This window comes from Phallusia mammillata, chromosome 3, assembly GCF_965637545.1.
Source record: "Phallusia mammillata chromosome 3, kaPhaMamm4.hap1.1, whole genome shotgun sequence".
Classification (NCBI taxonomy): Eukaryota; Metazoa; Chordata; class Ascidiacea; order Phlebobranchia; family Ascidiidae; genus Phallusia; species Phallusia mammillata.
This window is the reverse complement of record NC_137254.1, coordinates 18,491,174-18,510,442: the sequence shown is the minus strand read 5'-3', so window position 1 is coordinate 18,510,442 and position 19,269 is coordinate 18,491,174. Positions and strand designations below refer to the sequence as shown.

At 37.0% G+C, this 19,269-nt stretch overlaps 1 protein-coding gene, 1 long non-coding RNA gene and 1 pseudogene across 2 annotated transcripts; 2 read left to right on the top strand and 1 right to left on the bottom strand.

Annotated features, from left to right (window-relative positions):
- Positions 1 to 3,856: 3,856 nt before the first annotated feature.
- Positions 3,857 to 15,543, bottom strand: LOC145218598 (uncharacterized). The gene is made up of 14 exons (XM_080086003.1): positions 15,414 to 15,543; positions 15,034 to 15,206; positions 10,542 to 10,692; positions 7,365 to 7,549; positions 7,103 to 7,277; positions 6,972 to 7,011; positions 6,588 to 6,759; positions 6,343 to 6,506; positions 4,850 to 5,021; positions 4,714 to 4,781; positions 4,471 to 4,654; positions 4,267 to 4,404; positions 4,096 to 4,201; positions 3,857 to 4,027 (listed from the first exon to the last, which is right to left on the bottom strand). The coding sequence occupies exons 1-14, from the start codon at positions 15,472 to 15,474 to the stop codon at positions 3,912 to 3,914; spliced, it is 1,905 nt and encodes a 634-aa protein (XP_079942129.1). The 5' UTR covers positions 15,475 to 15,543; the 3' UTR covers positions 3,857 to 3,911.
- Positions 9,521 to 9,626, top strand: LOC145221360 (U5 spliceosomal RNA; annotated as a pseudogene).
- Positions 15,544 to 17,359: 1,816 nt separating the features above from the next.
- LOC145218636 (uncharacterized) lies at positions 17,360 to 18,723 on the top strand. The gene is made up of 2 exons (XR_013857680.1): positions 17,360 to 17,910; positions 18,333 to 18,723. It is a non-coding gene; the product is annotated as an uncharacterized LOC145218636 (long non-coding RNA).
- Positions 18,724 to 19,269: the final 546 nt, after the last annotated feature.

Below are 19,269 nucleotides of genomic sequence, written 5' to 3'. Positions count from 1 at the left end.
AAGAGTTTCTTTTCTGGAACGGTAAATGTTTCATGTAACATAAGGGGTAATCTCTGAGTGTCCAGGGCTAAACAATTACGATTGTTTAATAGTTTAAACCAGGGGTAACCAAACGTTTTTCAGAGCTGGCCGGATAATTTTAATAATCACGCGCGGGAGCTACATGACTTACAAGGCCTGAGGCAACCTTTCCCACACTAGAAGGCAGTCTTGTCGGGTCGACCAAGGGTTTATGGTCTTTCCACAGTCTTATTTAAAGTCAGATAGTGCCGCTTTTAATTTATGAAGAATGTATGTTTATCACAAGTAGTAAAAAGAAGCCAATTGTTCGCGCACAAATACTATTCTTTGCTCTCGTCTGTGATGTAATAAAATCGCTTTGGGATCATACTTACGCGTTGTAATCCTGTTGAACCGGGTAATAGAATCCAGTCTGCAGATTTGCGCAGTATTTAACGTATTACGTTACGAAATGTTCCATACGTTTCGGCAAATCAAAAATACCTTCGCGGGCCGGATAAAATTACCTCGAGAACCGGATGCGGCCCGTGGTTTGGTGACTCCTGAAACAATGACAAACCTACACCCGTACAAACATAACACACGTGCTCAAGGCAAAACAATAAAAGTATCTAGCGGTATGATTTATGTCTTACGTTGGTTAACTACAAACAAGACAATAATTCATTTCGGTTGGCACAAAGAATGTGAATCTTATGAACGCACAGAAGAAATCATATACTTTACATTGCGTTGCACCACCAACAGAAGATTACCTGGATTTAACTTTATCCAGATGTGAGCCACTCATATCAATTGACTCGATCCGATAAAAGGCACACCAAAATATATAGACGGAGTTTAAAGACTTACATTTTATGACCTGTTGACTTACTTGTTGACAGGCAGCAGCGTTTCGTACTGACCGAAAGTCAAGATACTTTTGCGTCCTTTTTGGAATTTTCTGGTAGTTAACTTTTTGTACTCCGACAACCCTGACACAATACAAATTAAATATTAAGCCTCGACGTTGCAGGGCGTTTAATTGACTATTTATCTATACTTTTAATTGGTAAATTTGAATATCTATTTTCGCAATGCAATGCAGACAAGTGAACGTATGCACACCCTAAGTCGCACAATGGAACCTGGCAGAATTTTTATGTCACGCTCGTTTTTAGTGGTAGAGAAAAAGGGAAACAATGAGGAAGAAAAAGGCAGAGACAGTCTTTGCCGAGCTTGTGAGTGTGGATCCCCAACGAGAGTGAGGTGCATCATGTGCGCCACACCAGGGCGCATGAACATAGTTTTTGTGCAGCTGGGATTAGGGGAAGTCTGTTTTTTAGTTTTTTTTCGAAATTAAACGATAACCTGAAATAGTATCATGTAAATTGGTGCCCACAATTTAGCATTGCTATCCTATACAAATGCTTACAATAGGTAAATCGTCTTGTTACACTAACATATGGTGAGTATACTCCCTACATTCAGAAAACTCCTGGTCGTGCTGTTGAAGCGCAAAAGACTTTAACTTTTATGTTTTTAGTTCCGTTTGAGCATGATAATCGATGCGACAGAAACCGAATCGCGTTGAGTTTATCATCGAGTTTCAAACGTGCAGTATGCGTGCCTGGTCAATAAAAGACACACGGTAAACGATTTAACGATGCAAGCAATTGTGATGCTATGATAATGAAGTATTTTAAAAATTTGTGCTAAGCGCTTTTTGTAATTGAAACGTAAGTATTGTAATGAGCGCGTACGCACATTGTTATGTTCTTTGTTTTCTTGCACAACATTACTGTTGTTCATTTATTTCATCACGTTGCATTTCTAATGTTTTTCCACACTCTTCGTTCATATTTAACTTATTTGTACTTCTATTGATTTCAAGCACACTTGTTTATTTTAACTTGTATATTATTGTCTATATTTAACTTTATATTTGTTTTTATTTGTATTCCACCTTTTGTATTGACCGCTACAATCGCTTGCCTATTTAAATGTTGTTTTGCACGGACGATTTGGACGTCCACGTGTCGCGCTTGCGCATTGTAATTGGACGCTAAGATCACGTGACTTTGTGACTGTCATGCTTCGTTTAACATTGGAGGCAGTACTAGCTTGGGCCACGTGTTGTTCGTAGCGTTGTGAGTGCGGTGGCAAAACGCAATAGCATTGTGATCTTGTATTGTAGTGTATTGAAGCATTCAATAGCGCTCTGTCGTTATCTAATATTATTGTCTTTGCATATTTTATTAAACGTGTTTTGGTTAAGGCCCTGTTCGGTGTGACTATCTCAACCTTGGCTTTAGCGGTAAGTCGTTAGTGCAGGGTGTCTGGTATTTACCAAGTTAGGGTCGGTGATCCCTCTTTTAGAGTGCTTAGAATTGAGTAAGTGTTTTTTATTTAGTAAAAGATAACGATTTAGTAAAAGATAATCATCTTTACCAGCAAATTATCGGACGAGTACCTATTCCGCGCATAGCAACGGATGTAGGTGCCGATACAGTACAATCGGGTCATAAAATCACACGGGCTCAGTGTCACACATATTTAGTTACCAAAGCTGAAAGCCATCGACATTTGTTACTCTATTAGAAATAGTGCCAATAAAGATTACAAACGTATCAAAATTAAGCTGAACACAAAATAAAATCAGCAACCAAGGGTTGAAATATAATCTTTTGTAAATTTTTGGTCTCACACGCCACAGGAAACCATACGTTTTTTCCTAGAGCTGAACACTTGTTATTTAAGGAATTTTTCGCAGACAATAGCATGTAAAAACAAAGAATCTTGATTCGGATCAGTTGAATATTTGACGGTAGGGTAAATTGCTCATTGTTTGTTTTGCACCCTTTATTTTTCCTCGTCTTTAGATTGGTTAATTCCCTCCGTGTGTTCATCATGGCTTATCAGTTACGTTAGTTTTTCCTTTTCTCGTTTCGCTTGTTGTCACTCGATATTCGTGGTTTGCCTCTGCGATTTGCAGGTGTTTTTTTGGCCTATTTAACTTTTTACCACTTTTATAGACAGTGTAGCCTACTACATGTTTTCTGTTACAGAAACTGATGGTGCCTGTTTATTTAAGGAGAAATACACATTTCTGTAGATTTAAAGAAAAGATTTATGCTTTTTTTTGTTATAAAACAGTCTAAATATCCTTCACCTAGAGCAGCGTGGTCCAACTGCAGGCCCGCGGGCCAATTGTGGCCCGCGAAAGTCCCAACATTTTAATGACAACTATAACTTTTGTTTTCAATAATTCAATGTTTTTAACATGTGATGATTAACACACACTAAATACTGCCAAATCTCCTATTGTGACGCATGACAAGGCATTGTTATGTAAAAAGGGTTCTGCTTCTATAAACCGTTCAGGGGCATTTTTGCGCAACTGAAGAGTGGAAACTGAATGCTTTTAACAGCTTCTACTTAGTAAATAACTATAAAATATAAACATTAACTTATCTATAGATAAAAAAGGTGTATAGTTACCCTAGTTTGACCCAGAAAAAAAAGTTTTTCCTGAAAAAATTTAAACCTTGGCCCGCGTAGTAGGTTAAACGATATTGAATGGCCCGCAACAAAATAAAGTTGGACCATACTGACCTAGAGAATTGATATTATATTTAGGCAGAGTAACGAATTGACCTTTTTTTAAATATACCTAGTGATTGGTAAACCAAACAAAATCTATCGGCTAATCAAGAATAAAGCTAATTTCCAGACTATTTTTTGGTGCAACCAAAATTTCAATACGAATGTTCATTTGTGATCACCCTTTAATAACATGACTTTCCGTTTAAAATATGATCAATAGCTTAAATGGAGATTGAAGGAGCAACAACAAAACACAGCCAATAATTATGCATTCGAAGTACACAGCACTTTTTGACTTTAAGCTCTCAGTTTCCCTTTTTAAGCATCATGGCACAAACAAGAATCAGGATCATTATCATTGTAGTCACAAAAAGGCACATGTTTAATGATGTCCAAATTTCGTCCATTGTATTGCTCACTTCTGTTAAAATATCTTTGTTTAATCATGTGATAGGCGGAGGGTTACCTATTGGCACGAGATACACTTACCAACACAAGTCTTTCCGTCACTACCTAGAAAATATCCTGCAGGGCAAATGCATATTGGTTTCCCTTTTTCGTCGATCATGCACTTATAAGAACAACCTATTTCATTCTTTGAAAAATGGACGTCATTAGTTTTTGCCCTAAACTTTGCCAAATCATGCAAAAGACAATTACTCTGTCACAGGATGGATTGACTGTCTCCTTTTCGTCTCCAACAATGTTAAAAGGTCCAAGCTCAATATTCCTCACATCTTTTTCATATCCAACTTCATCTTCAACTGATCGTTTGACAATTAAATCGTTTTCACAGTTCTGGAAGTATAAACATGTGTATATTAAAAAGTGGTTTGCTGGAATGTGATTACAAGCATTTCCTACTATTTGACAGTTTTCATCCACATGTTTCTGACAGATGTTCATGTTGCATGACATCCACAACTCCTGTTCTCCATCCTGTCCATGAGACCAACTGAAACCGAGAAAGGAAATTCCAAAAACTCTTTGATCCATTAAGTCGTAAATGATATTTCCATTTATAGTAAGAGGATCTTCTGCTGCACATCTGTAATTTTGTTCGTAAAATAACCACCTTACAATTTTTTGTCTCAACTAGTTCTTTACCCGTTATCGACAATTGGATAGACGAGAACCGCTTCGTTTTGTGATGGCTTGACATCGCAGGTAATACCCTAAAAATACCGATTATTTGTACAATGCCAATATTGAATCAATAAAACAACATGTAACAATTTCGAACCTGCAAAACCAAATCCGTTTCGATGTCAACATTAATTTTAACACCGATGTAAACAGGAGATCCAATTGTTATTGTCCGTTCATTTTCGATTGTCATAAAATTATCTGATGTGTAACGAGCCATCTCCATGACAAATGATGTTGAAGATTTGCCCAAATTGACAACAACGTGACTATGCAAAAAATAATTTTGTAAGAAAACAATGAAAAAGTTAGGACTAAAATCATTGTCTTTATTTAAAGGTTTCACAAATAATTGGTTTTTCGCTTCGTCAGTATGAAACCAGTAAAACATGCAAAAATACGCACACGCAATAACAAAAAGTAAATTATTTTGCTATAAGTGACTGCAACTGCAGACCGGGAAACAAGGTGCTAAAAAACCCCAAGGACGAAAATGGGTGGGGATTAAAAAAACGCTGAGGAAAAACCTTAAAAAAGGTGTAAAAAATCGAAGCGATTGTGGGCAACGTACGGTCTGAGTGACCACTGCTTTATATTGTAATTCAGACTATTGTTATGCAGCGAACTTTGTATTATGTGGACAGGTTGTGGCTCTGAGCAATTTGGCGATATTTGAAAAAGTCAGGTTTGAGGGCCGTGCGGTCACATCTTATTAATCGGTTGTCCGCCAAACAGCTCAGTGGGAGTTTCCTCGGGGATAAAACAATTGATTTGTCTCGCCGACATGTTGTTCTCCATATTATAAGACAAATAGTGTAACTAGATACTGTAGTTGGCGACGTAAGTCGTTGTCGCAGGTGAATAAACGTTGCTGTGGGTAAAAATCAGTCACCTGGAAGAACATTTGTTTGACCTTGCTTTGGTGACCGTACGAGGCACGTTTGCGCTCAATCACTTGTTCGTGATTCAAACGTTTGGCGCACGGTACACAAGATTACAAAAACAATATCTTATCTTTATGGAAAATGTGTGGTTTGTGCGGTCACCACGCCAAGACTAAGCAATTGGTAATTGTGATTTTCTAAGGATCTATCGATAAAGCAAAAAATAGGTTTTCACACAATGAAACTCCCATCGAGTTGTTTCTCGGACTCCCGCTGAAAGTGTTGGGGTTGACCTCACGGCCCTTTGAGATTTTCTCGTACCCCCTGTCTACAATGGCTGACGAAAGTAAATAAAATTGTGTATATATGATTGAACTCAGTGTATTTATAACTTACGTGTTGAATGTATGCATTAAAACAGTCTTGTAAGTTCAACAAATTTGCAGCACACCAACAATTAATCAATTCAAATCAGTCAAAACATATAACAAAGTAACTTGTTACGCATTTATCACAAATATGCCTAAATAGCGTATAATTTCACACTGCATGTCGTACCCCCTGTTTTGGTGCTTCGTACCCCCAAGGGATACATGTACCCCTGGTTAAGAACCCCTGACGTAGAGGTTTCTTTGATATAGCGATATTTATTAGGTTTATAAAGTATTCATATGTTTTACTTAAAGTAACTGCGTTTTGGTCTTACCTTATCATAACTGTCAGGGGCTGAGAAAGTGACACAACTTCGGTGCGATTAAACGCACAATGAAATTCAATAATTGGTTGTTGGTCGCTGCGAGAAATGATGTGTTCACTTGATGTCTCAAGAAGCAACAATTTGTACGTCACCACAATCTCACTGTCGGTTTCCTGAATTTAACTTTTTAATTAACTGTAATTTCCAAGCGGATGAAATCGGACACCATATTGAAAAACGAAATGTATATTTACATTGGTATTTGCTGAGCATTGCTCATGTCCACGAGTGAATTCCACCTCATATATGTCCAAATCATTGTTTTTCACAGCAAAACAATTGGCCAATGGCTGCAGACCGTCACCGACCAGCTGCAGTTGGCGACCCGCTTCAGGCAACAAGCTTCGCACGAGAGGACCCGACAAGCTACAACATAGAACGAGTATTGTTTCCAAATCGGTGCAACGCGTTCTTTTCAAAAGACAAGATTTCATAAAAAAATATGATGTATTGGTAAAGTGCAAGAATAATTCCTGCTTCAGTTTTATTTGTTTCTTTTGTAAGTATTCTCTAAGTTTATTCAACACGAGTTATACATTTTTGCTTTGATTTTAGAAAAATTAGCCTTTGCAACATACCTTGTTTTTACACCAGTAGATGAGCAATTAACAGTAAAATCTGAAAAAGGGATTAAATTGCGTGAGACATTAAAAACACAAAAAAACTATTGAAGTTGATTGGTATTTTCAAGAATACTTGACTTGTGTACCTTCGCTGCTCCTGTCTTCATTGTCACCGATTGTGACCATGAATCCTTGTCGAGTTTGTGTATAGTCGGAGGTCATAAACATTCGAAAACTTGACCCAAAGGTTTCAAACTGCTGGGTCTGGTTGTAATTTCCCGTAATTTTTAAGTTTGGTGACGACGGATCATCGGAAATCACCTTAATTCATCAAAAAGTTTAATTGCAAACTTTTCTTTGTTACCTGTAAGTTTTAAACAAAAGTATTTTTTTTTATTACAAACTTACGTAGACGAAATCATACGTATATTCCATGTGAATACTTTCGAAGTTGAACACGAACGTAACTGGCCCATCGGAACTAAACTCCCACATACAAACTGAAGCTATGTCGTAGTCTGAAGGATAGTTTGGTGATGAGATGGTGACAGGAAGACTGGTGATGGTTGTTACTCCACATCGACTGGAATCAACTAAACCGTAAAACGGCGATAGAAGTGTTTTATTTACCCCCTTTTCTAATACTTTGTTGCTCCATATAAGCTATTGGTGCCAGGCATAATATCAAGTTTATACAGCTCCTTTGGCCACTGTATTTTTATTCAGACGTTTCGACGTCCTATACAGGTCGCCTTCAGTGCGCGTAGAACAGTGCACGAAAAACAATAGAAAAAAAGAATTAAACGTAAGCACGTCACAACGCAACAAAAACACTGCTGGGAAAAGGATAATTCGACCTTTTATCTTGGAGCAGGTGCCTGCAGCACGCAGTAAACATCACGTCTCTTTTGATGTTCATTGTGTTGCCATGTTGTTGAATATTCCATGACTCAAGAAATAGTTTTTTTTCTGTATACATGGTCCCGGGACAAAACGGACGCCGCACTAAATTTAAAGTATATGTTGGCCTTGTGATACCGCATGATTGGAAAGAGCCGACTTTTCGGCTGATGTTGAGTGACCTTCCAGTCTCCCAAACGTATATTAACAGACACTTGGGGGCAGGAATAGAATATATCCACCTCGTTGTTCAAAGGTATTGATAGGATCTTTCGGGTGACTCAGTAACATGTTGGGAGTATTGGCAGGTTGGGCGCCAACCGCAATGCCGAATTCACGCAACATACGCCCTAACCTAAAATATTCGTCAGTTTCGAAACCATTTGTTTTTAATGGGTCATCTGTTTGCAAGTTGTCAGTCGATCGCAGAGAATCCAGTTGGAATAGCCGTTAAATTTAAGGCTTTGTTAAGCTTTGTTAGTGTCGCATGAACTTGGCCGAATGGTCTGGCGCGATCTGGTGTGCTCGGGATTCGTCTCCGGGAGTGTCATAGGTTCGAACACCGTGAAAGAAAAAGGTTTGTTCAAGGGATGACATTTGCCTCCCCTGTCTAAAGGAGTGGTGGTGTCGTATGACGTTGTGTCAGTGGAATTGGCGATGGAAATCGCGTCATCCAGGATTTTAAACGATCATAGTCTTAAAGACTGTACACCATGGCCCCCTTTTGATATTGTAGACGGTTTGCGGATTTGCTAGGAGCAATCCTTTTTAACATTCCGGGGAAGCCTCTCCCAACAGGTTTAATGTACAGCGATGGGTTCCCCGGTCTCTGTGGTTGTCGGAAACATGACAACTAAAGCGCGTAAGAAAAAAGCCGTATCAACATTTGCCAACCCACCAAGATTTTGGCGACGATATGCTGACGACATATTTTGTGTCAATGATAAGAACCTGGTTGAGGCATTTCTAAGGCATCTCAACGAGATGCAACCAGGCATTCGATTTACCATGGAACTCTAATCTGTAAACTGTCTTACATTTTTAGATGTTCAAGTCACAAAAACCAATGACGGTGTCTTGTACTCGAAAGTGTACCGCTAGCCAACGAGTACAGGTATCTCTATTTTCGATCTTATCACCTCTCATACCACAGAAGAGGTGTGCTTCGTTCCTTTAAAGATTAGCCACTACGCTCGTGCACTTATAGCGACAACTGCAAGGCGGAACTGACAAACGATAACAACGCCTTAAATTTAACGGCTATTCCAACTAGGTCGACTGCGATCGACGGAAAACTTGCTCCAAACAGATGACCCACTAAAAACAGAGAGTTTTGTGACACTTCCTTACATACCGAAACTGACGGATATTTTACGGCGTATGTTGCGTGAATTCGGCATAGCGGTTGACGTCCAACCTGCCAACGCTACTGAGTCACCCGAAAGATCCTACGTGGTGTTGTAAATTCTATTCCCTGCGCCAAGTGTCCGTTAATATACATCCTTGAGACTGGAGGCCACTCAACACCCGCCGAAAAAAACATCAACGGGATGTTGCCAAAATCACGCAGTATCACAAGGCCACTCTGTGGATTTCAATGCGGCGTCCGTTTTGTCCCGGTAGCTTGTATACAGGAAAAGATTATTTTTTGAGTCATACAATATATTCACATCTCATTTTAACATGAGCAAATCTTTCGCCTCTTACTAAAGCTTTTCGTGCAGTGGGGTATTTTCCACAGTCTTTGCTATTTGTTAAATCCAAACAAAAAAACAATTAACATCAAAACAGACGTGATGCTTTCAGGATACTACAGGCACCTGCTCAAAGATTAGAGGCCCAATTATTCGTTATCTCGCAGTGTTTTCGTTGCTTTGTGACGTGCTTGCGTTAATTCTTTTTTTCTTTGTTTAGCGTGCACTGTACTACACGCATTCAGTGTTATTTACTCTAATGAAGGCGACCTGTATAGGACGTCGGAATAAGAATACAGTTGCCAGAAGAGCTCTATAAACTTGAAACTTGTTGCTTTTCACAAAAGTCGTATTTTGCTTTAGTTAGTGCACAACTTTGCAAAAACGGCAAAAATGTGGTAAAAATGTAGAGCAGAAAAACTGCAAGTTAAATAAGCGAAATATTTCCCATGTTGCATTCTTAGAGTAAGTTCTAAGAATTTTATGTTAAGCTGTTTGTGGTGATAATTTTCGTGTCTTTATTAAAACACAAATAGACTTGATCTGCAGCGACTTATTCGGGTTTGTATATTTTTTTATCATAAAGTTCTTACTGCACAAAATTTTGGTTAGTTAGATGCGGAGCGATTGGTAAGTTAATTAGTAATGATGTTTTGGTTAGGCCAAAGCAGAATTAAACGAAATGAGGAAACATGCCTGCTACCGACATTAACCCTTGTAATGACAACACCAGTCGAAGCACTAGGAAATTCACTGAAACTAACACCTGACCGAAAAGTTTGAACCTTAGCCTAGCCCTATGATGAAAAACTATCATAATGTTAGTTTCGTATGTTTCACCACACAAAAATACTAATCGATCACAGTAAGCTTATAAAAAAAAAACATGATTTTCAAATCAAATTGTTTTTGCAACACACTGAAACCATTAACAAACATGCATGAAAACAGATTGTTACACAACCGAACAGCTTTTATATTTACACTTTACCTCCGTCTAATGTGAGAGTAACATTCGTCGTAGTTTCGCTGGTCTTACAGTCGAAGAAAATGCTTCTAGAATTGTAGGCAACCACAGGACCAGTTATGTCACCAGTTAGTTCTCCAATATATTGGCCGTTTGTATCGTTTCCTGCATATGCCTGGTAGTAATAAATGCAAAAAAATAAATGAAACGGAACAGACTACAATTTGCTGACCACATTATTGCTAAAAACACAAAAAATGTAAAGACGTTTCATTAAAATGCACTTATGCTGGGTTAATGTCAAATACGTTAACTTTCCACTCTTGTCTTTCATTGAACAGTTTAAACCAGTGTTTCTTAACCTTTTTAGCGCCCGTACCCTTTGAGCTCTCATGAAATTTTCTCGTACCCCCTATCTACAATGGCCGACGAAAGTAAATAAAATTGTAATAATAGAAATTAAACTCAGTGTATTTATAACTTGCGTGTTGAATGCATTAAAACAGTATTGTAAGTAGTACAAAACCAACTCGTTCTAGATATATAACAAAGTCACTTGTTACGCATTCTTCACAAATATGCCTAAATAGCGTATAATTTTAGCCTGCATGTCGTACCCCCTGCTTTGGTGCTTCGTACCCCCAAGGGGTACACGTACCCCTGGTTAAGAACCCCTGGTTTAAACTGTTTAAAAATCTGACTATGTTTGCTATTAGCAATTAGTTGCCCAAAATTCATTTAATTGTGTTATTTTTTCACTCACAATAAATGTATGAGTCAAACAGCGTTAAACAAGTTACAAAAAAAGATCAGCTACAAATTTTTTTGCAGCTGACTCTGTTTATTTATGAATGGCAAATTTTGTGTATAAAACTTGATTGGAATGCGACAAGTTGCATGAAACAACGTAGAAATGGTAATACAGTACCACTGCTGGGTAATTTATTCCAACTAAAAACGAAACGTTGTAAATTTAAACAAGGCAACCCCACAGATGTGAAGCACTATTATATGCACGCGGAAATTTTCGCAAGCGTGCCGCTCGGGGAAATCAACATACAGCAGTACAATCAAAGCAAGAATAAGGAGCAAGTGTCACAAAACACCGTATGGAATGTAAGCAGCATAAGCGCCGAGTGGGCTGCGGCTGGGTGGCGACGCCACCTTGGGTTTGTAAAACAGTGTGGTGGCCACCGTGGATATTTTGATTTGTTTGTAGCGGTATCGTACGAAACATTATAAAATCTGGGAAAAATTTTGCTATTAAACAAGCATAAGCAACAAAACGTGCCGAAACTGCAACCTGTTTTGGTTAGTGTTTTGTTTGTGACGTTAAACACACAATTGTTGGCAATGTATTAATGGCCATTATTGTGTACAATGCGATTGTACTGTAATAAATAGTTATTTTGGTGATACGAGAGCAACAACTTGACGAAACGTTGCTAAACCAACAATAACGTTCAAGCAAAGTGTTTCAAATGAATATTATTTCAAGCAAAGTGTTTCAAATGAATATTATAGAGGTAAGCAGTATAAACATCGAGAAGGGTTTCCCATTCTGATATGGCGTTGCTGTAATTTTTGCATCCACATTTGTCACCTGTGTCTTGTATTGTATTTAATTTAAAAGTTTGTTGATCAAAAAGTGTTCTCTGTGTGAGTTTGTTCAAACACCAGTGGGTTTCGACCACGTGACTCGTTAGTCTATTTGTTTCTTTATTAGTTGTATCGCGAGCTTTTTGTCGTGCGTTTTCAAGTCCTTTTACAGTTCACAAATCGACGGCGGCGTTTGTATGAAGACGTTTACTTTCGAAAACTTTGCTGTTCCGCCTGTGTATATGTCAAATTAAAAGCATTTTTCAAAGAATCTGTACGCACCTATTTCAAATAGCCATACTGCTTTTGTTTGTTCTGATGGACAAATAAACGTATTAAATGCTTGTTAATTCAATTTCCGGAGCATAAACTATTTTGCAACTGAATAAACTATTATAAATATGTCTTGAGTGTTCAAAAGAGGGCCCAGAAATTAACTTGCACTAGCATATTTATTATCTCTTGAGGGCCCTGTGTTGGAGGCAGAAACAAACCTTAACGAACAACAAAACCTATTTGATTTTGGTTCCTAGATGATAATAAATATACAAAGTGACAGAGCATAATAGAGAACCGGTTGCATGATTTTTGAACATTTCCGCTCTCTTTTCGCGTTTAGCAAGCACGTGCCATTGACGCAAAACCGTTTTAAACTTATATTGCAAAACAAGGGATGGCCAACTTGCCAGTAAATAACACGCGATCCACAGGTCCATAAAAAGGCTATAATTAAAACAAAGAACTTTTTTGATTTCAATTCTCTTAGATCTTCTGTTCAAAACCATCGAAATATACCTTATTATTTGCCGATTGTAAGTGTGAATGTAGACAACCAGCCGAAACCAGATGATCAATTGGCCATGTCCGGTATGTACTGACTAATAAAAAATAACATTCGGCAATCATACCCCACATTATTTTAAGAACTAAAACATTGTGTTTTATTGTGTACAATGTTTGTTTTATGCGCGCGTTGTGTGTCGATTCCAATCGTTTACAACCACGTTTTCCAAATGTGCTTCATTGTCACTACACTCTATCGTTGCTAAACGGTCCGAACCATTCCTAAAGCATACACACGAAAAGGTAAAATGAACCAAGAATCTTGAAGAAAAAATCAACCAACGATGTACCTCACGGCAGACGCACATTTCGATAAATTCCAATAAGTGGCGTAAAGAGCACTAACACACAGTTAAAACGACATATCCCTAAAAATGCTGACGGTTAGGGCTAATTGGGTTGGGGTATTAAAACTAACTTTCAAAACTCTTTTAGGGACTTCCGGTCTAACCCTACTCCTCTTTGGTTGGTACGTAAATAAATTAGCTTTTTGCATCATATAGTTAGTAGTTCTGCCATCTTCTAAAAACGCATTTTTACACCGGGAGGCATTATTGAGCCAAAAACACCCTTTTTCAAGTGAAATATAAAGAATTTTTACAAATGGTACCCCATAGTATAAAGTGATAAAGCAAAAACGATGCTTTATTTAACTATAAGCGACAATAGAAGACCCCGCAACAGGAAAAACGAGCGTACAGCGTTTCTCTGCATCCGAATATACACCAAAGAGTGCACCAGAGTGGAAAAGCACTTTAAAAGTGTAAATGATTGTGAAATGTGATAAACTAAATCTTTTAAAACTTTCTGGATACGTTGTAGCCTACAACCAAATAAACAACTATCTTAGAAGTAGATAAACGTGCGCACACCTGCGTGAGACCTAACCGTCGTGGAAAGGAGCAAACGGTCCGTTGGGGGGCAAACTATTCATAGATACCCACAAGTGGTTACACTCTTTAGGATGATGGAGGCTTGGACAACTAGCTGATTCTAGTTGTCTAATTGGGCAAATTAGAGCAAAATGGCGGTAATTCTAGTTCTAATCTAATTTATAATTATCGAGTAAGCTCTAATTTCAATTCTAATCTAATTCAAAGTTTTTCCAAAAACGCTAGTTTGTCCCACGGCAGTTTTGGGCATGTGATACGAGCATGTATTTCGTATCCAAAGCGCACAAAACCACGTAACTAACATGACCAAACTAATTCACTGAAACATGTTTTTCAGTCAAATTTGACACTGTGACAAACAATACGACAAGCATTATCTCATTGGCTGTTGCGGCATAATACAATCTGGCAATAAAATGGAATATAGTTTGTATGTCAGATGAAAAGGGGATGCCAAAAAGTTCACTCACTTAGCATCATCAGATTATGAAAAACCGGTATTTTCTATGAAAAATGGTTATGCGAAAACTGAGGTAGCTGCGTAAATCGCAAAAGGCGAGTACAATTGCAACTGTCCGCCGACTTACAAAATCGAGCATTACGAAAACCTCTGGTACAAATAATGGACTATTTTCGAATTGATGCTGCAAAACCGCTTGACATGACGGCTACATCAGCTCCGTTTGAACACGTATTAAACACGCCGAATTATTTTGTCTAAAACGTGCGAATCTTCAAATTGAAATTTGAAACAAACTAAAGTTGGTTGGCTTAAATCTATGTCTAGTTTGAAATCGGTAATTTTAATTCTAATCTGATGTGAAAAAACGAAAAACAGACGTCAAGGCGTTGGTACAAAAGTACCATTGCCAGAAAAGCTGTATCACGTTGATCAGCTTTATTTTATTTTGCTAAATTTTAACAGTTTTTGACCGGCTAAGGTTAAGACTGGGGTTGTATCTATATGACTGGCTGAAAATAAAGTTTTCTGATTTTTAAGAATGCGTTTTCTGACAAAGAATATGATCTATGCCAGTTGAAATTAGTAATTGTAAACATTAAAACCACTCTGGATATTTATTACTGTTAAACAACAAACAGCAATTATTAACAGACTGACAAAGATATGGCCTTTATGCTGTAACAACGTTTTTTCCGAACACAAATGCACAAACATTTACCTTGCAGTAGTCGTTTTCAGCTAACCCATGATAACGAAAGAGACCAAAAACGCCACCGACACCAACTTTGGTGTATATGAAGTTCCATTGCCATGTGTCGCATTCTTCACTAATAATCGTTTCATAAAATTCGTCACCTATTGTAGGAGAAGGCTGTACACATGCCGACGAACCTGGAACCAATCCAAAGTTTTATGCTGCTTAGAAGTTTAAATCGCTTCCTGCACGAAAGCAGTTAGAACTTATTATTTTGCACAAACCATTTCATTTCATTGTGTTATTTTGATTTGATTTATTATTCATAAATATTTTCTTGAATAATGATTTTCAAAAACAGACTTTCTTGTTTCTATTTTTATGACAAAAACATTTTTACTTACCCCCGTGCAACATGGTACAGGTAGTCAGAAACAAAAATAACAACCACAAATTCTGCTGCATGTTGCTAATATCCAATGATGTTTACTTGCAGGTTTTTAACAGCAATTTTACGGTTACTAAAGGTACGTTGAAAATGAGTTATACCATACAGCCTAGTTGTGACACAATGTTGGCAGATATAGAATCCCGCAACGAAACGGATGTCATAAAACCTCTGACGCATATTGTTCTGGATTGTCTGATCAACGTGTGCTTAGATATACCGATGCTCTGTGTTATGAATTTATGATACATTGTTGCATGGCTGGTGTATCTATATCCCCCTTGCAAATGCTTTATCTTTGATAATTATATCAAAATCCCTATATGAAGCTAATATAGGCTTGTTGTTTGAAAGTTGGGTCACCGTATGGTTTGAAACGCAATTTGTGCAGAACAAAATGTGAGTAAAAAGGCCTATGCTGTATTTTCAGCTTTGTTCTGACTGGTCAAACGGAAACAATCTCGTCTTAAAATGTATGAACCTTTTTGCCTGGTACTAGATTTCTCCTTTTTCCAACGTTGAGTCTCATCATACGGTCAGTAGTGGAAAAGAAAACTTGCATAACTTACTTACCAAGTATTACAGAGAACAGATTTTTTTGTGAAAAACGTTTGACTGTTGTAGTGTACAACCTGCTGGTAAACAATATAGAAACATTGTTACCCATATCATATCAATACTTATAACATTTGTCGGACAATAACAATAACGTTTAGTATGTTTAGATTAATATTAAACCATTAAATAATCAATCTGCCGAACCTTTTCATCTTAATAGATGATTGTTATCGCGTTTGTCTTCATAGTGTTGAAAACCAGTAAACATTGTCAAATCGAAAAACAAGAAAAAACAACATTTAACTGCAATAAACTGTAGATATAGTAGAGAAATATATTTACAACGAAAATGGTACACAAGTTTGCATTTTAAAAATAAGCAAGAAAAACATAATTTAACACCGTGTTTGCAACGTCTTATTTGCTAGCAATTGCCGATTTCTATATATCCACGTTTTTCCCAACTACAAAATGTGTTGGAATTTATTGCGTTTTGTGATGTAACAGTTTCTAAATCCGTGAAAATCGTTGCTACGTCTGTGGCAGTAAAGAGGCGTGTTTTGTCGTGAAGGCGATTATTGTTGATAATAGACTTTGTAACATTGTGTTTAATGACTCTTAAAGTGAATTACAGCAAATCTCGCATTATGTAAGGAATCATTTAATATCTAATTTAACGGCATCCATATAGGCGACAAAACATGGTGTCATGTAAAACTACTAATGTAAATCGCGTGATTGTGAGGTTTATTTTCCGTTTCACATAAACAGACTGTACATATCTATTTGTAACAAACCAAAGGTTCATATGTGACAAACCTTATACGCGCAAAAGGGTATGCAAAAGGGTATACTATTAGTATTGGTATACCACAAACCAGCTCAAATCTAGTACCCAATAATGTAATGGTTTCGTTTTGTCTCCATTAAACCGATATTAATCGTTGACGGACAAAAACATATCAATTAGTTTGACTGAATTATGTTTTGCTAAATTTACCCGACTTTAGAATACTACTGTATACTACTATAATATACTTTGAAATACTACTGTATTTAGTTACCAGAAGTCAAGGCTGAGTCAATACTATGATATGAAAAATAAACATGAAACTGTAATTTATGGGTTGTTTTGCATGGGTGTTAATAACCCTGTTTACATGGACGCTTGAAACGGATTCGAATCCGTTTCGTCAATCCGCTTCTCTCGTTTTTGCCGCTGAAACGGATTGAATCCGTTTCACGCTTGAATCCGTTTCACGCTCAATCCGCCCCGACTAGGTGGTTTAATCCGTTTCGTGCTTAATCCGCCTTCTTGGTAAGGCGCATTTGCTGTGTTGTCAGGTTAGTTGGAGGGTAAAAATATGTTATTTGCCAGTTTATTTGCTTTGCATCGGAAAGTATTTTGTACAAATAGACTTAGGGTGTAAACTGCTTATCAGGCGAAATGTGCAACGGGAAAGTATAGTCGGCTTGTTGTCAGGCCTATTGCTGGCAGGTTATAACCAACTTGAAAAAATGTTAATTTGCCTATCTGTTCAGCTTCAGTTTATGTACTTAATATATGGTAGTGACAATTGATGTTAGCAGATGTAGAAACCCCTCTGCAAATTCTCTGGTCAGTATTATATACATGACATAAAAATGCCTAACAAATGGTAGAGTATGACATGTAAGTGAAGTCTTGTTCCAAAACATACATCTTTCAAGAAAAATAGTTACAAGGATTACTAAATGTTTTACCTCAATGCTGGTTTTGCTATACAGAAAACATGTTTCTGTTAAGTGTAAAATTATTTAAACCCGGTTTTGCAGAAATGCAACAACAGCATCCAAATAAGTGGACATTTTTTGATGATATTAAGAAACTATATTCAGATTGATTTGCAATGCAAGTGAGTATAAACAGTAGATGCATGTCATAACTATTTCATCACACAACACCACAAAGCATATGTAAATGTGATTTATAAATGTAAAGCCATTCGGTCATAACTGTAACAAAATCTATACAGTGTGATAAAATTGTGTGGCTATTTTGTAATGTAAGGCAGCACCCAATAGCATGTACTGTTGGTTTTAACTTCACTCCACATTCACATGTTATGTTTTATTTTGTAGGATGAACACCTACATAAAAACATGTGTTTTTTTTGTAATGATACTAAGGCACCACCCAATGCTATATACTGTTAAATGTATTAACAATCACATGTTAAGTTTTATTTTGTGGGACTAACGCCTATATAATAACATGTGGCTATTTTGTAATGGTACTAAGGCACTGTATTCCCAATCACATGTTATTTTTTTGTAGGACAACCATCAACAGAAAAACATAATACATTTTCGGATTTATTTGGGAACGAAAATGAACAAGGCACAAGCAGAAAGGCAATGGTGGAGTCCATAAAAAGACAATTGTGGAAAGATACAGCAACTAAATGAAAAATATCATATCAGTATTCACACAACAGAACACCAAACACACAAAACAGTGATAAAATGATAACTGATGTGAAGCCTGTATTTTAATTAGTATTTTAAATTACACCATGGTGCTGTAAATGTATTTATGTTGTTGTGTCCTTCCGCTTTTTTACCAGTACTCATTGGTGTAGGTTCAGATATATATGTCTTTGTCAAATGTGTATGGAGTAAAATTTATGACAGACTTCATCAAACATAGAAGCAAGGATATTGAGATTTTTAAACAATTAAGCACTTCTTTAAGGTCTGTTGCACATTATGACATAGCATTACCATCATCCTCTTGATAGTGTCCTCTTGAAAAGATTTGCAACCAAAAAAACATGTTTTACTTGCTGAATGAATGAAACCAAAAATGTACCTGAATAAATAGTATTTTATACAGTGTTGTTGCAACTTTGCTTTACCTTTTTGTGACCTGGGTTTATACATGTTTTGTTTTAATACAATTATCAAGTAATATTTGTAGTAATTTAAAAAGCAGTCAGAAATACCAACAAAGCTAACTTTATTGAAAACCTACAATGACTTCTGCAGGAAGTGTTCAGTTAGTAATCAGTCTCAAACATAATGTAATGTCTATTTTTCCAACCTTGTTTAATGCCATTATGCTTCATATCCATTAAACTTGCTGAAAATAGATTCACAGTGAACAACTCAGAATTAAACTTTATAGCTAGAGGAAAGCCCAGCAACTTCTGAAACCAACTACAATTTAGAAAGGAAACAGTTGTTGGCATTTTAGTTGACAAATACAATACATA

What these genes read in the sequence shown, in the direction of transcription:
- LOC145218598 (XM_080086003.1), bottom strand. Translation starts at nt 15,474, where the DNA reads ATGCAGCAGAATTTGTGGTTGTTATTTTTGTTTCTGACTACCTGTACC. An exon ending in ATACGTATGATTTCGTCTAC is followed by an intron (nt 7,278 to 7,364) that starts GTAAGTTTGTAA and finishes TGATGAATTAAG; the next exon opens with GTGATTTCCGATGATCCGTC. An exon ending in CCCCTGACAGTTATGATAAG is followed by an intron (nt 5,022 to 6,342) that starts GTAAGACCAAAA and finishes TTTTTTGCATAG; the next exon opens with TCACGTTGTTGTCAATTTGG.